Source organism: Oncorhynchus mykiss, chromosome 5 (assembly GCF_057628025.1).
Source record: "Oncorhynchus mykiss isolate SJ-2025 chromosome 5, ASM5762802v1, whole genome shotgun sequence".
NCBI classification, from domain to species: domain Eukaryota; kingdom Metazoa; phylum Chordata; class Actinopteri; order Salmoniformes; family Salmonidae; genus Oncorhynchus; species Oncorhynchus mykiss.
This window is the reverse complement of record NC_143026.1, coordinates 60,294,648-60,317,442: the sequence shown is the minus strand read 5'-3', so window position 1 is coordinate 60,317,442 and position 22,795 is coordinate 60,294,648. Positions and strand designations below refer to the sequence as shown.

At 42.5% G+C, this 22,795-nt stretch overlaps 1 protein-coding gene across 2 annotated transcripts in view; it reads right to left on the bottom strand.

The window, feature by feature from the left end:
• LOC110524163 (AT-rich interactive domain-containing protein 3A) overlaps nucleotides 1–22,795 on the bottom strand; it is a 42,413-nt gene that overhangs the window by 4,567 nt on the left and 15,051 nt on the right. The window contains exons 3-7 of one of the 2 annotated variants that reach the window (XM_021603549.3): nucleotides 22,391–22,682; nucleotides 6,467–6,539; nucleotides 4,891–5,074; nucleotides 3,583–3,830; nucleotides 2,999–3,283 (exon numbers count right to left, since the gene is read on the bottom strand). In XM_021603549.3, coding sequence (XP_021459224.3) covers nucleotides 2,999–3,283; nucleotides 3,583–3,830; nucleotides 4,891–5,074; nucleotides 6,467–6,539; nucleotides 22,391–22,682 — 1,082 coding nt within the window. The remainder of the gene's footprint in view (nucleotides 1–2,998; nucleotides 3,284–3,582; nucleotides 3,831–4,890; nucleotides 5,075–6,466; nucleotides 6,540–22,390; nucleotides 22,683–22,795) is intronic. The other variant, XM_090235379.1, reaches the window with a different exon arrangement.

Below are 22,795 nucleotides of genomic sequence, written 5' to 3'. Positions count from 1 at the left end.
TCAATAACCTAAAACACAAGGCCAACTCTACACTGGAGTTGCTTACTAAGACGACAGTGAATGTTCCTGAGTGGCCGAGTTACAGTTTTGACTTCAATCTACTTGAAAATCTATGGCAAGTCCTGAAAATGGTTGTCTAGGAATGATCCAAAACAGATTTGAGAGAGCTTGTCATTATGGGGTATTGTGTGTAGATGGGTGAGAAAAAAATCAATTTAATACATTTTGAATTCAGGAAGTAACAACAATTTGGAATAAGTCAAGGGGCAGGAATACTTTCTGAAAGCACTGTAAACTAACTAAATGCACAACCTCATTTATAAACAAACAAATTCATTAAACAACACGTACAAATTGATATCTGAATAAACTAACTACGTGAACACCCTTAACAAACGGAACAACCTAATATATTAAACAAAGTCACTGAACAACCTAACATTTACATACTATCTGTACAACCTATTATGTAAACTGCCTTGCTGAACTATACATACAAACAGCCTGAACAACCAAACGTCTGAGCAACCATGAAAACACAACCCTACTACTGAAGCACAGACACACACACACAACCTCATAAGTTTCTGTGTAGACTTGCAAACTACTGTTAAATAGACAGAAAACACATAAGAGAAGAGTTGAGGGGGGAAAAGCTACATAGCGTTAAGGCATTTCCATGAAATAGTACTCATTCATTTGAACAAAATGTCAAGGAAAATTCCCCAGCATTCTGTACTTTTACTAGACACTGATAAGAGGATAAGAAAGTTCCGCTGTTCAATCCCCTACGTATAGAGTCTGTATGCTGCTGGGGAACATTGTTTGTGCAAAAGGGGTCAATATACACAATTGTTTGACGTGGCCAGTTCAAGATCGACAATTTTGCTTAAGAACAGGAGGCCTGATCTACATGACATAAATCCCCTTTCAGGACTGTACTGTAGACCAGTGTTTTCTCAGATGATGGGTTGAGAACCCACGAATGGGTTGTGTGGCCAGTCCCTGGGTTGTAGCTAAAGACTGGGTTGTGGCTTAGAGATACAGTTTTGTCTAATGTGGTGGTTGTCAAGGAGAAATTGAAAGGCCTTCATTAGCTAGGTCACAATGTAAAAAAGTTTGGGAACCAATGCTGGATTTGTATTTACTATGGATCCCCATTAGCTGCTGCCAAAGCAGCAGCTACTCTTCCTGTGGTCCAGCAAAATTAAGGCAATTTATACCATTGTAAAACATTACAATTCATTCACAAATTTCACAACACACTGTGTGGTTATTAACCATACTAAGACATACAGTGCCTTGCGAAAGTATTCGGCCGCCTTGAACTTTGCGACCTTTTGCCACATTTCAGGCTTCAAACATAAAGATATAAAACTATATTTTTTTGTGAAGAATCAACAACAAGTGGGACACAATCATGAAGTGGAACGACATTTATTGGATATTTCAAACTTTTTTAACAAATCAAAAACTGAAAAATTGGGCGTGCAAAATTATTCAGCCCCCTTAAGTTAATACTTTGTAGCGCCACCTTTTGCTGCGATTACAGCTGTAAGTCGCTTGGGGTATGTCTCTATCAGTTTTGCACATCGAGAGACTGACATTTTTTCCCATTCCTCCTTGCAAAACAGCTCGAGCTCAGTGAGGTTGGAGGAAAGCATTTGTGAACAGCAGTTTTCAGTTCTTTCCACAGATTCTCGATTGGGTTCAGGTCTGGACTTTGACTTGGCCATTCTAACATTTTTGAACCATTCCATTGTAGATTTTGCTTTATGTTTTGGATCATTGTCTTGTTGGAGGACAAATCTCCGTCCCAGTCTCAGGTCTTTTGCAGACTCCATCAGGTTTTCTTCCAGAATGGTCCTGTATTTGGCTCCATCCATCTTCCCATCAATTTTAACCATCTTCCCTGTCCCTGCTGAAGAAAAGCAGGCCCAAACCATGATGCTGCCACCACCATGTTTGACAGTGGGGATGGTGTGTTCAGCTGTGTTGCTTTTACGCCAAACATAACGTTTTGCATTGTTGCCAAAAAGTTCAATTTTGGTTTCATCTGACCAGAGCACCTTCTTCCACATGTTTGGTGTGTCTCCCAGGTGGCTTGTGGCAAACTTTAAACGACACTTTTTATGGATATCTTTAAGAAATGGCTTTCTTCTTGCCACTCTTCCATAAAGGCCAGATTTGTGCAATATACGACTGATTGTTGTCCTATGGACAGCGTCTCCCACCTCAGCTGTAGATCTCTGCAGTTCATCCAGAGTGATCATGGGCCTCTTGGCTGCATCTCTGATCAGTCTTCTCCTTGTATGAGCTGAAAGTTTAGAGGGACGGCCAGGTCTTGGTAGGTTTGCAGTGGTCTGATACTCCTTCCATTTCAATATTATCGCTTGCACAGTGCTCCTTGGGATGTTTAAAGCTTGGGAAATCTTTTTGTATCCAAATCCGGCTTTAAACTTCTTCACAACAGTATCTCGGACCTGCCTGGTGTGTTCCTTGTTCTTCATGATGCTATCTGCGCTTTTAACGGACCTCTGAGACTATCACAGTGCAGGTGCATTTATACGGAGACTTGATTACACACAGGTGGATTGTATTTATCATCATTAGTCATTTAGGTCAACATTGGATCATTCAGAGATCCTCACTGAACTTCTGGAGAGAGTTTTCTGCACTGAAAGTAAAGGGGCTGAATAATTTTGCACGCCCAATTTTTCAGTTTTTGATTTGTTAAAAAAGTTTGAAATATCCAATAAATGTCATTCCACTTCATGATTGTGTCCCACTTGTTGTTGATTCTTCACAAAAAAATACAGTTTTATATCTTTATGTTTGAAGCCTGAAATGTGGCAAAAGGTCGCAAAGTTCAAGGGGGCCGAATACTTTCGCAAGGCACTGTATGTTATTTTACTGAAGGTGCTTGAATTGGGGCCTAATATTGGTACCTTCAAATCAAACCTTGTTCTAGTGCATCTAAAATTGCAACATTCTTTACCTTGGTTGTTGATGCGGATGTTCATGGGCATCTGGGCGGTCATAGCCAGCAGGTTGTGCTGCAGTGCTCTCTGCAGCAGTCGCTGGTGCTCCTCAGCAGGCAGAGCCATCTTCTTCTCCGGGGGCTCGCCCGCCTCCAGTCTGTCCCTCAGCTGCTCCAGAGCCGCTACCTGGGCTGCCATGGCTGCCTGGGCCGCTGCCGCCTGCACCACTGCCACCGAGTGACCCGCCAGAGGATGCCCAGACATGCGGCCCACGCCGGACAGGGGCTGACCGCCCTCATCTTCTGTAGGGGAAACAGAGAAGTTTGGAACAGGATAGTAGTGTTGGATGTGTTGGCATTTCAAATCAAATGTGTGATGCTATGGTTTACTGTTCACTTCAACTGTTCTGTGGTAATCTGTATGAACCCACCCAACACTTTGGGGTTGTGTTCGTGTTATGGCTTACTGTTCACCTCAATCTGAATGATATGAATGAACCCAAAGAAGAATTTAAATGAAATAAAGCAAACTTCCTCATTTCAATGCAGCATAATTGTCCTCTAAAGATATCTGAGCAAAACCCGTTGCTCTCCAACAACACCTTTCTTGATTTTCTGGATGGGAGTGAGAGATGCTCCGTTGGTGGCCACGTTCATCCCCATGTTCTGCATGGACATCTTGGGGGAGGACAGCATGGTGGGGGTCCCATTGGGGGAGTAGGTGAAGAGGGAGCTGCCGAAGCTCTGCCGGCGGCCCTCCCGCCGGTTACTGTCGATAGCTGCCTGGAGCTCATTGGGGTTGCTGAGGCTCCTCTTGTCACATTCATATGGGTACAGGTACTTCATGTATCTGTGATAACGTCATTTCAGTTGGTATTAGGAACATTATGAAATCATGTGAAAAACACTATTACAATGGATACCTTGAAACAAGTTTACAAATTGTGTGTGTGTGTGTGTGTGTTCACCAGGGGTTGGAACTGGTTCAGGGAACGGAACAGAAAACCAGAAAATAATACACTTAGAGGAACCGAACCGAGAACGAAAGTGAATTACACTGTTCCAGAACAGAACAGTTATTTTAAAAGCATGGGAACAGGATAATAACATTAGTTTAAGTTACAGCATTTTTTTTCAGTCCCACAAAAAAACTCAACAAAACGCCTATGCAAAGCACTCACTTTCAATCACTTATTCCAGTGTCTACCTGCTAGCTGAACATCTTAGCCAGTGAGTGTGCATGTAGGCTACCTCCCCCTACAAAGTATAGTCTACTGTAGCCTACAGACGTACAAGTGGGGTTCAGAAATTAGAGAGATTTTTATTAGAGAAGAATGGATGAACCGTTTCAATGCTAGTTAAGAATACTGTAGTTATGACGTTTCACATTGGATTTGTTAACTATAAAAAGTTTAAAGGTTTTTGTTTTGTTTTTATTCTGGTCCAACGTTAAGCCAACTCGCTGAAGTTCAAAGACATTCAAAGTTCCTTCATAGAAGCCGCTCCCCCGCAGGTATAATTCTGTGGGACTAATTCAGATAGTGTATGTCATGACAACAAGATGCCCAGCGCTTCAAGCCAAGTCTCCTCCTCCACCCGCTCGTACCACCCGCAAAATTTCAATCGCATCTCGCACCCTACACTTGTCTGCCCAAGGCATGTAAATAGCTTGCCCACTCCAGAGCAAGCTGCTCTATCCGCACTGATTGGTGAAGTCATTTAATGTTGCTTTGGGCAGACAAGTGTAGGGTGCGAGATGCGATTGAAATTTTGCGGGTGGTAGGAGCGGGTGGAGGAGGAGACTTGAAGTTGAGGAGACAAAAAGTTGATTTCAGAGGTTTAAAAACGATCAGAAAGAAACGATATAAACATTTACTATGTTTATTTTGGTTCCAACCCCTGGTACTCACTGTGTCCTGAGAGTAAAGGCAGCACTGGTAATTGAGGTAGGAAGGTTGAGTCCTTTAGTGATCTCTCTCCACAGCTTCTTGTTGATGACCTCCACCAGGCCTCCCTTCTCTGTCACCAGCTGGTACAGCATGTACAGGTCCAGGACCTGCTTGGCCATGATGGGGATCCTGTTCACAGGGGTTCCTGGAGACAGGGAAAAGACAACTCACTGCCTGTGGTCATGCCATACTCTTTTGCTAGGTTTCTCTTTTGATACGTTGCTATGGAACTGAGTGTGAACTGAGAAAGCCTTCTAGTCGTTTGAAATGGTATGAACGCTTCAGGAGTACAACACTACATTCAATGGGCGTGGCTTTGGTGACAGAAATGTCATGGTCTAATAGGGAGAGGGTATTGTTTTCCTACAGAGTGTCACACCTTTTCTGAGCACACATTACTTCAATAGATAATACATTGTCAATGCCATGTCTGTTTTATTCTTGTTATGGTATTGGGTCTTATTATCCTTTCAAATACGTTACATCTTCTTTAACAATTAAGAAAGCTATTGGGGGAAAAAAGAAGATACTCCTTTCAGTCTTTTGTCAATTCCCTATCTTGTCCCTAGAGGGCAGTGTCCAATTATTAGAGAAACTATGCACGCAGACCCGCCCATACATTTGTTTGAGAGCAAACATACTGTAAACCTCCAATACTGGATTTTCCACACTGACTATCTTGACGTTTATTTATGTTTATTGTTATTACATTCAACATGTTGGCCTTATATTTCCAAAGTAGAACTCATTTGTGTATCAACATTATACAATGTACTGTGCAGTTTGAAATGCTTGAATAAAAACACCACATGGACCCACAATGTGACTGCTGACTACTCTCCATGATCTTTCTCTGCATTGTTTTGTGGATACAGTCTGACTATGATTAATCAAATATGCTTGTGTGGAATTGCCATGTTCTGAGGCAGCAATTCACACCTGGAATGCTGTACCAAACCAAACACCATAACTGAACGGAGCAACATACAAACTCTGGAGCCTAAACATATGCGTAAATACATTCCTAACTCAATACATGCACTCTTGTGTACGCTCTACTTTTAGACGCGCTGGGAACAGTGAGGGCTTGGCAATCATCTCCAAATGAATAATGATACGCCCATGGCGGTGAAAGCTGAGAGTGGTGTTTCGTATGTCAATGAAGGGGGAGGGACAGGGGGTTATAGAGCAGTGTTTCCCAACTCCAGTCCTCAAGTACACCCAACAGTACACATTTTGATTGTCGCCCTGGACGAACACATCCGATTCAACTAATCATCAAACCCTTTGAGTTGAATCAGGTGTGCTTGTCTCGGGCTACGATCAAAATGTGTACTGTTGGGTGTACTTGAGGACTTGAGTTGGGAACCACTGGGCTAGAGAACAGAACATTGTCTCCCAGTACTAATCCACCAAGGCAAACAGTACAGCCTTCCAGTCTCCATCGAGTCATGGCAGTTATTGGCATTGATGTGGCTCTGCTAGATCGAGGGACAGAAAGGTACTGTGCTCTCTGGCACATACGACACTCCCTCACCTCTCTTTTGCATGAAGCTGAATAGGTCATCCAGAAACTCTTTTCTCTTGGGGTCGCCATCTAGTTCATAGAGCTGTTGAGGAGATGAGAAGAGGGGAGGGGGAAGAGATGAAACAAGTTACAACTGGGAGCAGATTACCAATGGGGGTTGAGAGCCATTATTGCCCCAAAATGGAGGATGGAGCCTCAGCCTTAGAATGCCATCAAGTCGAGAGAGGAGGCCCAGTCTGATGAAAACCTGATGTGGTCCTGCTGCTATAGCTGAGAGCTCCGGAAAGCTCAGTGAAAGTTAACAGTAAAAGTGGATCACATGCTCAGGGGAACACAGTGGGCTATTGAGGCAACTTCAATTGCGGTATGAAGATTGATTCACACTCGCTGGTGTGAAGAGTATCTTTTGACTGGCTAGAATGTCAAACAAATGTGCAGCTAACAACCCAAATGTATACCTGAGGTGAAATAAATTATATATATACCTGCTACACAAGGTTCTTCATCATTACAACAGTTCGGCCAGAGCACACAATGTAAAACTCTACCCTGGTTTGGGAGGGCTTTTTTCAGCCTCTTGCTGTGTAACCACAAACAGGCCATTCTCTTTGTGGCATTTAGCGCTCATTAGTGACGCCAAGCTGCCGTAAGATCTTATTATCAGAGGGATGGGGGGCTGGATGATTAGGCAGAGAGAGCGGTAATGTAGGGCTGGAGGCAAGGCAAGTCTTAATTACAGGATGCCTGCATTTCGAGGAGTGCCGTGCCATAAATCTTCAAAATGGCTCCCCTCAGTCTCTCTTGCTCTTTCTCTCTCTCTCTCACAAGTTTGTAATAGATCTCCCCCCATGCCTCCCTACACCTCCTCCACAGAGCAACCGCTGTGTTCTTCCTTTTCCTTCTATCCAATCCACACTGGTCTGCTCTGCCAGCATTCCTACTGTAGGCTCCTGAGATAGGCCTAACCTGCCTGGGAAAAGATAATCGCCTTGACAATAGAACTGTCTGGACAATATTAGTTCACATAAGTTACAGCAAACATAAACAAGATGGCATATACAGTGCCTTGCGAAAGTATTCGGCCCCCTTGAACTTTGCGACCTTTTGCCACATTTCAGGCTTCAAACATAAAGATATAAAACTGTATTTTTTTGTGAAGAATCAACAACAAGTGGGACACAATCATGAAGTGGAACGACATTTATTGGATATTTCAAACTTTTTTAACAAATCAAAAACTGAAAAATTGGGCGTGCAAAATTATTCAGCCCCTTTACTTTCAGTGCAGCAAACTCTCTCCAGAAGTTCAGTGAGGATCTCTGAATGATCCAATGTTGACCTAAATGACTAATGATGATAAATACAATCCACCTGTGTGTAATCAAGTCTCCGTATAAATGCACCTGCACTGTGATAGTCTCAGAGGTCCGTTAAAAGCGCAGAGAGCATCATGAAGAACAAGGAACACACCAGGCAGGTCCGAGATACAGAAGTTGATACAGAAGTGAAGAAGTTTAAAGCCGGATTTGGATACAAAAAGATTTCCCAAGCTTTAAACATCCCAAGGAGCACTGTGCAAGCGATAATATTGAAATGGAAGGAGTATCAGACCACTGCAAATCTACCAAGACCTGGCCGTCCCTCTAAACTTTCAGCTCATACAAGGAGAAGACTGATCAGAGATGCAGCCAAGAGGCCCATGATCACTCTGGATGAACTGCAGAGATCTACAGCTGAGGTGGGAAACTCTGTCCATAGGACAACAATCAGTCGTATATTGCACAAATCTGGCCTTTATGGAAGAGTGGCAAGAAAGCCATTTCTTAAAGATATCCATAAAAAGTGTTGTTTAAAGTTTGCCACAAGCCACCTGGGAGACACACCAAACATGTGGAAGAAGGTGCTCTGGTCAGATGAAACCAAAATGGAACTTTTTGGCAACAATGCAAAATGTTATGTTTGGCGTAAAAGCAACACAGCTCATCACACTGAACACACCATCCCCACTGTCAAACATGGTGGTGGCAGCATCATGGTTTGGGCCTGCTTTTCTTCAGCAGGGACAGGGAAGATGGTTAAAATTGATGGGAAGATGGATGGAGCCAAATACAGGACCATTCTGGAAGAAAACCTGATGGAGTCTGCAAAAGACCTGAGACTGGGACGGAGATTTGTCTTCCAACAAGACAATGATCAAAACATAAAGCAAAATATACAATGGAATGGTTCAAAAATAAACATATCCAGGTGTTAGAATGGCCAAGTCAAAGTCCAGACCTGAACCCAATCGACAATCTGTGGAAAGAACTGAAAACTGCTGTTCACAAATGCTCTCCATCCAACCTCACTGAGCTCGAGCTGTTTTGCAAGGAGAAATGGGAAAAAATGTCAGTCTCTCGATGTGCAAAACTGATAGAGACATACACCAAGCGACTTACAGCTGTATTCGCAGCAAAAGGTGGCGCTACAAAGTATTAACTTAAGGGGGCTGAATAATTTTGCACGCCCAATTTTTCAGTTTTTGATTTGTTAAAAAAGTTTGAAATATCCAATAAATGTCGTTCCACTTCATGATTGTGTCCCACTTGTTGTTGATTCTTCACAAAAAAATACAGTTTTATATCTTTATGTTTGAAGCCTGAAATGTGGCAAAAGGTCGCAAAGTTCAAGGGGGCCGAATACTTTCGCAAGGCACTGTATGTTTGCCACGGAGCATCTACAGTTGAAGGCGGAAGTTAACATACACTTAGGTGTAAAAACTTGTTTTTCAACCTCTCCACAAATTTCTTGTTAACAAACTATAGTTTTGGCAAGTCGGTTAGGACATCTACTTTGTGCATGCCACAAGTAATTTTTCCAACAATTGTTTACAGAAAGATTATTTCACTTATAACTCACTGTATCACAATTCCAGTGGGTCAGAGGTTTAGATACATTAAGTTGACTGTGCCTTTAAACAGCTTGGAAAATTCCAGAAAATGTTGTCATGGCTTCAGAAGCTTCTGATAGGCTAATTTACATAATTAGAGTCAATTGGAGATGTACCTGATGATGTATCTAAAGGCCTACCTTCAAACTCAGTGTCTCTGCTTGACATCATGGGAAAATCAAAATAAATCAGTCAAGACCTCAGAAAAAAATCGTAGACCTCCACAAGTCTGGTTCATCCTTGGGAGCAATTTCCAAATGCCTGAAGGTACCTTGTTCATCTATACAAACAATAGTATGCAAGTATAAATACCATGGGACCACGCAGCCGTCATACCGCTCAGGAAGGAGAGGTGTTCTGTCTCTTAGAGATGAACGTACTTTGGTGCGAAAAGTGCAAATCAATCCCAGAACAACAGCAAAGGACCTTGTGAAGATGCTGGAGGAAACGGGTACAAAAGCATCTATATCCACAGTAAAACGAGTCCTACATCGACATAACCTGAAAAGCAGCTCAGCTAGGAAGAAACAACTGCTCCCAAACTGCCATAAAACAGCCAGACTATGGTTTGCAACTGCACATGGGGACAAAGATCGTACTTTTTGGAGAAATGTCCTCTGGTCTGATGAAACAAAAATAGAACTGTTTGGCCTTAATGACCACTGTGATGTTTGGAGGAAAAGGGGGAGGCTTGCAAGCCGAAGTGGGGTGGGGGAGTGCTTTGCTGCAGGAGGGACTGCTGCACTTCACAAAATAGATCATGAGGAAGGACAATTATGTGGATATATTGAAGCAACATCTCAAGACATTAGTCAGGAAGTTAAAGCTTGGTTGCAAATGGGTCTTCCAAATGGACAATGACCCCAAGCATACTTCCAACTTTGTGGAAAATGGCTTAAGGACAACAAAGTCAAGGTATTGGAGTGGCCATCACAAAGCCCTGACCTCATCCTATAGAAAATCTGTGGGCTGAACTGAAAAAAGCATGTGCAAGCAAGGAGGCCTTCAAACCTGAGTTACACCAGCTCTGTCAGGAGGAATGGGCCAAAATTCACCCAACTTATTGTGGGAAGCTTGTGGAAGGCTACCTGAAACGTTTGACCCAAAATAAACAATTTAAAAGCAATGCTACCAAATACTAAATGAGTGTATGTAAACTTCTGACCCACTGGGAATGTGATGAAAGAAATAAAAGCTGAAATAAATCATTCTCTCTACAATTATTCTGACATTTCACATTCTTAAAATAAAGTGGTGATCCTAACTGACCTAAGACAGGGAAAGTTTACTAGGATTAAATGTCAGGAATTGTGAAACTGAGTTTAAATGTATTTGGCTAAGGTGTATGTAAACTTATGACTTCAACTGTGTGTAGTCAATAGGGAGATTTGTGTGCTCTCTTCATCTGGTATAGGATACCCTTTTGGCTTCATAGCTTAACCAGAGGTCTGAGACATGATGTCTGGGGGCCCAATTGCAGCCATCTAATCTAATGTGTACCTCAAAGATTCAATCAATTCTGGTTTGGCAATGTGGTAATTGCTATACTGTGAGCCTGTACTATATATTGAAAATAAGATTTTCTTATAAAAACAATGGGCCACTCGCTAAAATTACTTTGGAGGCCCCTGGTTTAGACTGAATATTAGCATGAGATTCATGTCAAAGAAAAGTTGATTAGCTGGGCCAAGCCATATCAAAGTGTTTGGAGTACCAGTGGCGGGTGAACAAGACAGTTGGAGAGGTTGCGGGACAGCAGCAACCACTCTGAACAAGACAGTTGGAGAGGTTGAGGGACAGCAGCAACCACTCTGAACAAGATTACCAACACCATCCCTGACAAGCAGAATCAATTTACTTAGGCAAAGCCAGTAAACAGTTCACTTTTGGGCCTCCCAGGTGGCGCAGTGGTCTATGGCACTGCATCGCAGCGCTAGCTGTGCCACCAGAGACTCTGGGTTCGCGCCCAGGCTCTGTTGCAGCCGGCTGCGACTGGGAGGTCCGTGGGGCGACGCACAATTGGCCTAGCGTTGTCCGAGTTAGGGATGGCTTGTCTCATCCTTGTCTCACCACGCACCACGCAGTGCGCGCTAACCAAGGTCGCCAGGTGCACGGTGTTTCCTCCGACACATTGGTGCGGCTGGCTTCCGGGTTGGATGCGCGCTGTGTTAAGAAGCAGGCTTGGTTGGGTTGTGTTTCGGAGGACGCATGACTTTCGACCTTCGTCTCTCCCGAGCCCGTACGGGAGTTGTAGCGAGACAAGATAATAACTACTAATAATTGGATACTACGAAATTGGGGAGAAAAAGGGGGTAAAATTCAACAAAAAACAACAACAAAAAACTGTTTACTTTCCTGACACAAGTTACTAGAGAAACCCACCAATCAGGTTCCCTTCCCCACCCCCTCTCTCTATCAACCACCACTCCCTTTAGTTGGGCCTCTCTCTCGTATTACTGGATACAGCTGCTTCCTTTTCCCAGGAAACTCTTTAGAGACCCCCCACACACACACCCATCTAATCCCCCCTCCAAACCAGACCCCCCCACCCCTCCCCCACATACCTCCAGTATAACACATCTGTTTATCTGGGTTGGGTGGGGTTTGGGGGCTACAGGTTGTCACATCAACCTAAATCTATAGTATACACACTGATAGGGCGTTGACCGTCTCCTTGTGTGCGATTGTCTCGCAAAGAGCTGTGTCAATGAGCAAAAACATTGGTGGTGAGCATTACAGTACATTACTTTTACGTGTGCCCCAGTGATACTACGGCCAAGTAGGTAGGCGTTTTAGATGTAACTTTTTAGTAGCAGGGAGTTTTAACGTGAGCAGGTTTCCTGCCAAACCAGATTTCCTTAGATCCACCCAGAATGTTACAATGTGAAAAGGCAAACAGATAGTCAGAGACCACTTCAATGCATTGTCTGTGCAAACTACATAAAATGGTTGAGCGAGCCATGTTTATATGGCTGTTTACGATGTTTCTTCATTCGTAACTCTTGGATCATTGGACACAAGATAAGCAACATGTTCATTTCTGAATGCTCTAACTACTGTGTGCAGGTCAAGCTTGTCGTGTGCCTGTTGGGTTAAACACACACACACACAAAAAAAACTATCATGAATAATTCCAGCACAGGTAGCTGGAATTGGTACTCAAACCAGTTAAGAAAAACAACAGAAACCGGAGTCCCATGCAAATCATCATGGCACCGGGCGAGAAGTGTCACGTAGCACATAATTGGGCCTAGCTATTGAACCCTATTCCCCACATGGATATTGAGAGGGAACTGCATTTAAGCTGATGTGTCGTACAAACACTTACCCATCCTTTCACACCTGACAATCACCTCCGGGCAGGGCTGACACACACACACACACACACACACACACACACACACACACACACACACACACACACACACGAGTGGGGGATGGGAGGGAAAGGTCAGGAGGGGGAGTGAGCAAACATGCAGCTTGACTTCACCAGTGTGAGAAGGTTCTAGATATGGTTTGTGAACATCGGTACATGATGGTTCATATTCAAATAGTGCATTGTTCCTAGCTGTATCCCTCCTCTGCTAGCTTTCTGCGTTTTCACATGGCTGTCAAGTGAACAAGGACAGTTCAACACCACAATGTGGTGCTGGCTGTTCCCTTTCACTCATTATCACACTCATACACACTCAACTCAAAGAGATATAAAACCACAGTTGCAAATAAGAAACCACATTAATGGAAATAAATCACAATGAGGTAAGGAAGCTAAAGAGCTAACGCTACACTAGCTGAGTTTGCTAGCATTGAATTAAAAATAAAAAAACGTTCTGAATTTATCCATTTGAGTTGGCGTGTAGAAAACAGATAAATCATTGTGTTGAGTATAATACCCTTATTTTATGCTACGGCCTACTATATTACGTTACACAACTAAGAGCTTACCTTTATTTTTCCCTAAGAAAAAAAATATCATAATTGTGTATATTTTGTGCCTTCTAGAGAATATTTCCACTCAAGAGGAAAATAATTTGTACAAGTCAAGTCAAAGTTTTACTTGGCTGCAAGAACAGGAAATTAAGACTACATGGTAGCCTGGCGGGCAGGAGCATAAACGAAAGGTCACTGGATCGAATCCTCGAGCCGACATGGTACAAATCTGTCGTTCTGCCTCTGAGCAAGGCAGTTAACCCCCAAATACAACTGCGCCCCGGGCGCCGATGACATGGATGTCGATTTAAGGCAGCCCCCCCGCACCTCTCTGCATCAGAGGGGTTGGGTTAAATGCGGAAGACAAATTTCAGTTAAATGCATTCAGTTGTAGAACTGGTATCCCCCTTTCCCATAATCTAAGCTCAAGAAGAAGGAAACAGCAAAGCATACTGTAGTTTATTTTTGAAGTGAAAATAAGGAGCTAATACCTACAGGGTAAAGTGACTTGCAGAATATACCAAAGTAGTATGTAAATAAAGATTAACGTCTTCCAAAATCATCCCCAGTCTGTACCTCTTTCTAGTGTCGTGCGAAGACATAACACAGTAAGAAAGATTTCACACTTGCGGATGGTCAATGAATGAATAGCTAGAGAAGTTCCACTCTGTATTTGAATGAGACCGAAACTAGTCTATTTGACTTTCCAGTCTCTCTCTCTCTCCTCTTTCTACACCCAAACAAATACAGAAACCTATGCATGATCAGGCATTTACTCTTTTAAAACCAGAGAACAAACTCAGCCTTTCTGAGCACTATACCTACAGAGACAGAATCCACTGCCAAACATGCTCCAACACATCTTAATCCTGACTGAATTCCCAATCTTTAAATCCAAGATTCACCTTATGAACAGAGGGTTGGGGCACAATCAAAGGACTAAGACGCAGGGAAGTAAGCATTTCGTTGAACGGTGTATACCATGTGTATCCTGTACATAATAGAACTTAAAACTGAAACTGAAATACTCAGAAGCAAAAACAAAAGCTGTTTCTCATAGTGAGTATTGCTGCATTTTCTAAGAACTGAAGAGAGTTGAGAGGACTGTCAAAATAACGTCCAAGGAATTGATTTGTGTGGATTAAGAGTAACGGTGATAGCTCATGTAATATGTTTGAATTCTGCCAATTAGTGTAGTCAATAAAATAACTACATTTAAATGATGAAAGTAATCCTAAATAGGGCCTATGGCAAAGTAATAATCATGTCTTTCATTGTATATATTTACATTTGAAGTGAAAAGAGAGTGAACACCACTTGACCATACATGACATGAAAATAGAATGAACAATATTCAAATGATACATGTATCCCATTCCCATTAACCCCAGCTGTTCTTACACACAGCCAGTACAGACGTTGATAATGAATGTAGAATAGTTGGTAGCTTGTGAGAGCCTCTACATGGCTAACTGCATGGATGATGTATTAAAGGCCTAACCTTACTACACTTAAATGATAATGCCAGAGAAGCCGATGTTTGGAGGATATATTGGCATGGGTGTCGTTAGGCCCGAGACGAAGTTGAGGCCTGGCAAACCGTGCCAATATATCCTCCAAACAACAGCTTACCAACCTATTCAAATAATGATTCACATATTTTTATGAAACACCTTATTTAGATTAATTTATTCACACCATTTCATCATTCCACGAGATATAGTCCTGACACAAGTCTGAGGTTGCTACCCAAGCCATCTGGTCATTCATTCTATTGGTTTGGTTGCCAAAAACACGACCCAGTTGTGAAGACTTTCTGTCCTGCATCTATGGATGCGACCCAATCGTTTCTTCTAAATGTTCTATTGTCATACTGGCTGGCAATGTTCTTATCCCTTGCTTGCTAGCTAGCCAACTACGGCTAACGTACAGTCACGTCAAAAAGCGCATTCAAAATAACAGCAAAATAGCTGCATTTGCATTTGTTAAAGCTGTTTTCTAGTGACATTTATTTGGATACATTCATAAGAATGAGCTAATGATGCGCGATTTCACCTGGCATAGAAAATGTACTCTCTCATCAGAGAAGCTAGCCAACAACACAGCTATCACAATCACCTCAAACTGAAGCTGAAAAGACAGCTGCATTTAGTTTCATTTGACCTGTTTCATATTGACATTTCTTTGTTTATATCCATACAAATTACGCCGATTCATGATTTCAACTGGCTGAGAAATGCTGCCTGCCTGTCTGTCTCGTCTCCCGACCCCTACACGTACATTATTATGGGACAGCTGTAGATCGAATTTCATTATTGAAACAATGTTGTAAATGTCAGACAGACAGCAAGGTTTAAACAAATCTCCGCTATTGAAAACCAATTTCTAGTCTAAAAGAAATGGGAAATAATGTATAGATGCTTTTTAAGTGGAGATAAAGTTTATAAATTGTCTGGCTGGGCTGAAGAGACAGTGGATTGCGCAGTGAGATGGAACAGAGTAAAAAGGCATTTCAACGTCAGTTTTAGCTGGAGGTAATTTCTGGATTAGACACCGGCTGGAATGCGGTTTTAACCAATCAGCGTCCAAGATTAGACCCACCCATTGTATAAAGTCTAATGAATAGTATCATATTTATAAATGACAAAGAAGGTAGGGCAGAACTGTGAGCAAGCTGCAGTTTCACATGGCAGCAATGTGAGTGGGTGGGGAAATGTTTTATTGGCACGAACAAGAACAGGTTCTAAGAACGACAACATCACCTAACAAAACAAAGAGGTCCTTTATATAGATTAGAACCTTTCCACACTACATTACCACGTTAGAGACTGATAAGCGTAATTAACCCCAAAAAGGCCCAAAATTTCTACTTAGCAACGAGATAAACATCTAATGACTATTCATGCGCAAGCTGGAAGCATTTATTCAGCGCCAGTGGAGATTAAGTGATAATGTTGTCTCTAAACGTTAGAGAGATGGAGACAGAGATAGTAGCAAAACTCAGGGTTCAAGCCAGTGTCACGAAACAAACCAGAGCCTGCGTCACCTAACAGGACCAGCAGACAATCTGGAGGGAACAGAAGACGTTATGTCTGGAGAGAAAGGCTCCAGTTGTTTGTGCAACAGAGGGCTGGGGTAAGGCGCCTCAAGTGTCAATCAGAATGATTGATGGCTTGGGCTATCAAGGTAATGGTTGACGACAGCCCAGGTCCTTCCCCCTCAGCAGTCCTTTCCATGGGGCTCTTTAGGGAAGGAGATGTCCTGGTCGCGTGACCAGACCATCCAGATCAATAGGTTGTGTGGGTGAACGTTTAACCTCTGCTGACCCTTGATTTGTCCTCTCCTTGTCAGCTGTCCTCCCCCATGTTGTGGAGATTGAGTTAAAGGACAAAGAGAGGAACCATAGAGGTGGTAGGTGTGCAACTCAGCCTGGACTTGACAAGCCCACCTCCTACCAAGACAAAACAGCTGACAAAGACCCACCATTGTCATATAAAGATCAGGGGGAGTCATGACACTGTCCACTGTTTTGACTTGAATCCTAAACATCTTCCAGATGTAAATGGGATCCAAACAAGGTGTGGGCTTGCTAATCTCACACATCGTGCTTTGTATGAATGTCACGCTCATAATGGGTCTTTACGGATTAAATTGTAAATTCATATTTTACCCTATTGACCTTTTCCTATCACACCAATCTATTTCAAATAAGGTGGATTCAAAAATGCGAGGCAGTGTGAAACACTAATACATATCTTTGTATTATTGCTCAAGGTCACATTCTAGGCTTTCATACAGTAAGGTGGGGAGAAGCAAATGGAGACAGAGTTTAAGCCTTGTATAGAAATGTATAGATTAGACACTACAAAAGACACAAGGCATCCACAAAGACAGATGTATGGCTTGAGAAGTCCAGCAATGTCAACCCTTTTAGTTTTTTAATTGCTTTAAGCCAATAAAGGAAATGCAAGTTGTGTAATCTCAGTCCACTCCCTGACAATGTATTAGCAGACAACTCACGGTTATGCCTAAATCAAATCAAGTTATGAAGAAATACAAGACTAGACTTTTCAGAATCAGAGGGGTCGGGTTAAATGCGGAAGACACATTTCAGTTGGACAACTGACTAGGTTTCCCTTTCAAACCAAATACAAAAAAGTTCAAGCACTAAAATGGGAACACGCAAAAAAGTGCTGGCCTTTATGCAATCTTTGTTTACATTCCTGCTACTAGCTACCCCCCTTTGACGCCATATTCAGCGCCTGCCAATTTCCAGTTCTGACATCAGCTGCACAGCAACTAGAAGCTGGACACTTTCCAACACTCTACTTCATAGCCAAAGGCCAGTATTCACTACACTTGTACTGCTTGGCTGTTGTTCAAACTGTAGCTCCTCCCTGCTCTCTCCCTCCCACACCCTTTAGTTACAACCCTGAATTTCTCCTTGATTCAAGAAGACTTTAATAGGGCTTCCCATGTCGCGGTTTATTTTGTTTTCCTTCCATTGTTTTTTTGTGGGATGCCAAGTTCCATTAACCCTGTTCCTTCTTTGTGTTAAACGGAGCCTGCCGCACACCCAAAGGTTCACCAGGGCACTTTAAGGCAGATCTGTAGAAAAATTCAGTTGTCCAACTGTCTTCAGCATATGCTCCTCCAATGGTCTGTTGTGCACTATACAAAATGGTTGGGTCACAAGTAAATGCTGTGCGAACTGGACGCAATACTTCACTGACTTTGCTCCAAGATTTGATTTCATTTATTTATAAATCAGGCCAATGGACTACATTTGTATGAGCAAATATGTATAGGCTAAATGGTTTCAGAGAGGCAAACTGTTTCACAGTGGTTCACACCAAAGGCAAAATGCAAAAAGTCACATTTGAGCAAGACTGTGTGTATTACAAGGATGTTTCACTAATATTCAGAGTCATTGGCTGATCAATATCATGTTTTTAGGAGTTAGGCCTAAATGTAGAAGTCTGTTAAATTATATTAAAAGCTAAACCCCAGGATATAGTGAAATTGTTTTTTTTAGACAGTTCATATTTATTTTAGAATATTTATTTTTATTTGTTACAATAAATAAACAGCAGCTGGTAAACACCAAGTCATACAAAATAAATAACGGTTTGAAAAAGTACTGAGATAAGCTAAAACACAAAACTGCATGGCAGTTGCTTTTGACACTAACAAGTAGGCTGGCAAAGCTATAGGCTACATGTATTTTGTCATTTGAGCGCTGACTAAACAGTCAGGAAGAAACTGTTAACACATTTCAGAGGCGAACATTAAGGAATGCCATCGGTATAGGAGTTGTATCAGCAGAATCGTGCTGGCGAGCAATCCCAATAAGTGGCACTCTGTATTGGCTCCAATTCGCCCTTCATTTCCTGTGGTCACTGCCCTTCCCCCATTCCATGTGTGTGCATGCAAATCAATATTTAATGCCAACTCCCTGATAATAGGGAGTGGAATGAATTTTTAAAGAGATACCCTCTTTACTGTCCATCTGTGTTCCGTCTTCCCTGCTGTGTGTCTTCAAAAATACAGAAGGAGAGAGACAAGAGCGGGCACAAAGGTTTTATTTGCTTCTGGAGTTTTCTAGCCTGAGAATGATAGTGTAATGGGAGAAGGGTTAGACAATGGACAGTCGGGAGGTCAACACAATTATTTCTGAGGCACTCTCCGCCTTGTTTGTGGACAAGCAGCAGATTCCCCTTCAACACAATGACTGTTGTGATTAGTCAACTTTAAGGAACGTGGTAATTGTTATCCTAAAAGGTCCCAAAAATTTACAAAAATCCCTGATAGTGGTTTCGTCTGGAAATCGTTAAGTTAACCGTTAATATTGTTACTTCTCTCTATTTAAAAAGTGCTTGCAATGATCTTTGAATTGGACATGTTTGTTATAGAGGTCTGAATACACTTCATGCTGTCATCATAATTAAAACATGTTTCAAGGTGTTTGAACAAATAGAAGAGGTTAATATGTATGTCTACACACTAGCTGCAGGGTTAAGTCAGTTCTGAACAGGAAGGTAAAAACATGGAGTTTACCCTCTCATGGTTCTACAGTGCATCCATTTTATGCTAAATATTTTGCTGTGCGACCTAGACTTAATTTAGGAGCAAAAGTGCGCCTAGAAAAATCTAAGATTCTAGCTTTAATATTTTCTAATATTTTTCATTGTGCTCCTAAATTCCTCTGCGTGCGCCTACATTTTCCAACTTAGGCGCACACGTGCTCCTTGTAAAAAAAAAAAAGGTCCGTGTAGAGACCTGCCTCTGGTGAATGAGCACCAAGGCTGCTTCTGAAATGGCACCCTATTCCCTACATAGTGCACTACTTCCCGGGCAAAAGTAGTACAGTGAACAGGGTGCCATTTTGGACATAACACAGGTACATTTTCACTGTGGAAGTAGCCCCAAAAGCACCAGATTCTCACCTCATGTGATTGTGATAATGGACGGTTATGATGACCTATGCCTTATCAGATGTCAAATAGTAACAGATACATGTAGGCCTACAGGTTGGTGGAGAAACAAAAAGTTAAAGATTCTCCCTCGTGTTTGAGGGAGTGAACAACTCCGAATGGAATAAGAGGGCTGGGTAGTAGTAAAACAAGTGTTGTCATATACAAATATCTGAGGATAGGTGTATGTATAGATGCCAGGGGGTGGGGATGGGTCTCACTAACATAACACAGCTCAAATGGCACTATACCAGGGGCAAATCAGTTTAACTGGCAAACATTATCCACCGCTGGTATAATTTGATATCCACCCAATGAATAATTTTTTTAATTCATCTGCCTCTGGCAGATATAGTCTATCAGAGGCTACTGGCAACCTGCCTAGAAATGTTGATTCATTAATGACCACATATTTTATCAGACCTCCGCCCAGACCCCATTGAGGCTGATTTAGTCAGACCTTTCTTCAGCCAAGAGGATGGACACTCCTATGTTCCATGACCAGGTTTGACTAAAGGCAGCTATAACACTGGCTTTCATGTAACATGGACATCCATAATACGCTCACCTGCATGTCTAGTTTGTAAGTAGGGCCCACATATCAGATTGGAATGGTTCCAACTGGCACAGACTGATAGAGACATGCAGCATTCTGAGAGAGTCTGGGTCCAGAGTGGACAGATTATCACGCTCCCTCAGGCACATTCCAACTGCCTCCACCCACCTACCCAAAATAAACTCTACAGTCTTAACCCCTTCCTCCCCAGGGAGAGGCACAGACCATCACAATACCATCACAAGAAAAACACATTTAACGGGGGGGGGGGGGGGGGGGGGGGGGGGGATAGGCAAAGAAAAAAAAACATCCTGGCAATCTTAATTATTAACTGTCAACAATGTTCATCCTTTCTGAGGTAACCATGATATAACTAGGATCATTTCAGCAACACTAACCATGTTTCCATCCACAGTTTTTATGCGAATTAAGTCATACAGTATAGAATAAAATCCCGACAGCTGTGATGGAAACAGGAAGTTTCGATACAATTTTCTAAATGCCGACAGATCATTTGTTTGTTTGACGCGGTGGGATTTTTTTTTGTGTGTGTCTGCAAAATGTGTTATGCGAGAAATGGCGGTGGAAATGCCTTTATGTGCAAGTATTACACAGCGCTCCTTTCCAATAAATATCAAGGGTCTTATTCTGGTGACATGACGATCGATGCTTGACAGCCTTTTAACAAACACAAATATTCTCTCTTATCCATAATAGTCTCACCATGTAGACTGTATCCGCAAACCGCCGGCTAGATCGCACGTGCTGAGACCAGAGTAGGCACATTTGCTATTTGTGACAGAACTGTAGAGTTGAAAATGCGATGGAAACTTCCGATTTTTTATTCGGTACATAAAAACTTAAGGGAAAAGGGACATTTTTCAGGACTAGGTCATCACGCGCTGATTTCTATCTGCAACAAGTCAATTTGGTGGAAATCCACCACTGGTGGAAAAAAACGTGAATATACACACAGGGTAGTCCCTCGCCAAATGGATGGAAACCTAGCTACTGACATTTCCTGATAACATGTACTACAACATGAAAATGCATCACATGTCGCAGTGGGTCTTATAACACTGTCAAACATTTGTTGAAAGCAACAATTTAAGTAACTCACATTAAAAAGGCACATATCCTTTTAGATAAACTCATAAGACGTATAATTATGGTTAAAAAAAGATCTAGTTACACTGTAATATGACCAAATACACAAAATCCCCTATACATTACCACCATTTTTGTGTCATTATTACATAACTTCCGAAGTCTGATCAAATAATGACAATCTGTGTAGCAAACTTGCATTTCTAATATACCCTGTGGCAGCGTTTACAGCGGCTAAATGTACTACTGTGCTCAACTACAGCTGCTCATACCCAAAATCCTTTACAGTAAACACGAGACTGCAAAGGAAGGTTAAAGGTAGACTCCGCAATATGACATCCTCATACACAACTAGGCGTCTTCCTGCTTACATCAACAGAATTGAAATTTGACAAGACTCTTTCCAATGTGAGCATACCTCAATGGAGGGAGGGTGCAAATGGAAGAGCCCAGCTGTGTATGATGATATCATACTACTACTGAGTGTACTATAACATTTACATTTTTGTCATTTAGCAGACTCTCTATCCAGAGTATATCAAATCAAATGTATTTGTCACATACACGTGGTTAGCAGATGTTAATGCGAGTGTAGCGAAATGCTTGTGCTTCTAGTTCCGACAATGCAGTAGTAACCAACGAGTAATCTGACCTAACAATTCCAAAACTACTACCTTATACACACAAGTGTAAAGGGATAAAGAATATGTACATAAAGATATATGAATGAGTGATGGTACAGAACGGCATAGGCAAGATGCAGTAGATGGTATCGAGTACAGTATATACATATGGGATGAGTAATGTAGGGTATGTAAACAAAGCAACATGGGTTAAGTGACGTGCTACAGATTTTTCACTTAGTCGTCTGGTTGATTTAAAACACCAACCTTTCGGTTACTGGCCCAACGTCCCCCCCCCCCCCCCCCGAGTCCTACCTGTCTGAACTGCTCTTCGTAGGTCCAGTCCCCATGGTCCAGGCCACCCAGCTGGCTCTGGGATCCGTGTGGGGGGAGGATGGCCGCTCGGGGCTCCTGGTCTGGGTCGGTGCTGGGCCGGGCCGGCTTCAGCAGCTGGGAGTGGGGGTGCAGCTGGCGGTGAGGCAGCAGCAGGATGCCCTTCCCCGGGGCCACCGCCTCTCGGCCTGTAGTTAGGCCCTCGTTGACTAGCTCGTCCTCGTAGTCCTCCTCCATCTCCCCCTCAAAGTCCTCCTCATCCCACTTCTGCTTTCTGCAGCCGAGAGAAAAGCCATGTTACAACATCCGTACACAAAATGGCATATACCTGAAACATACCTGTATACTGGTGCACTTGTGTAACCAGTAAGGGCAATGATCACATTC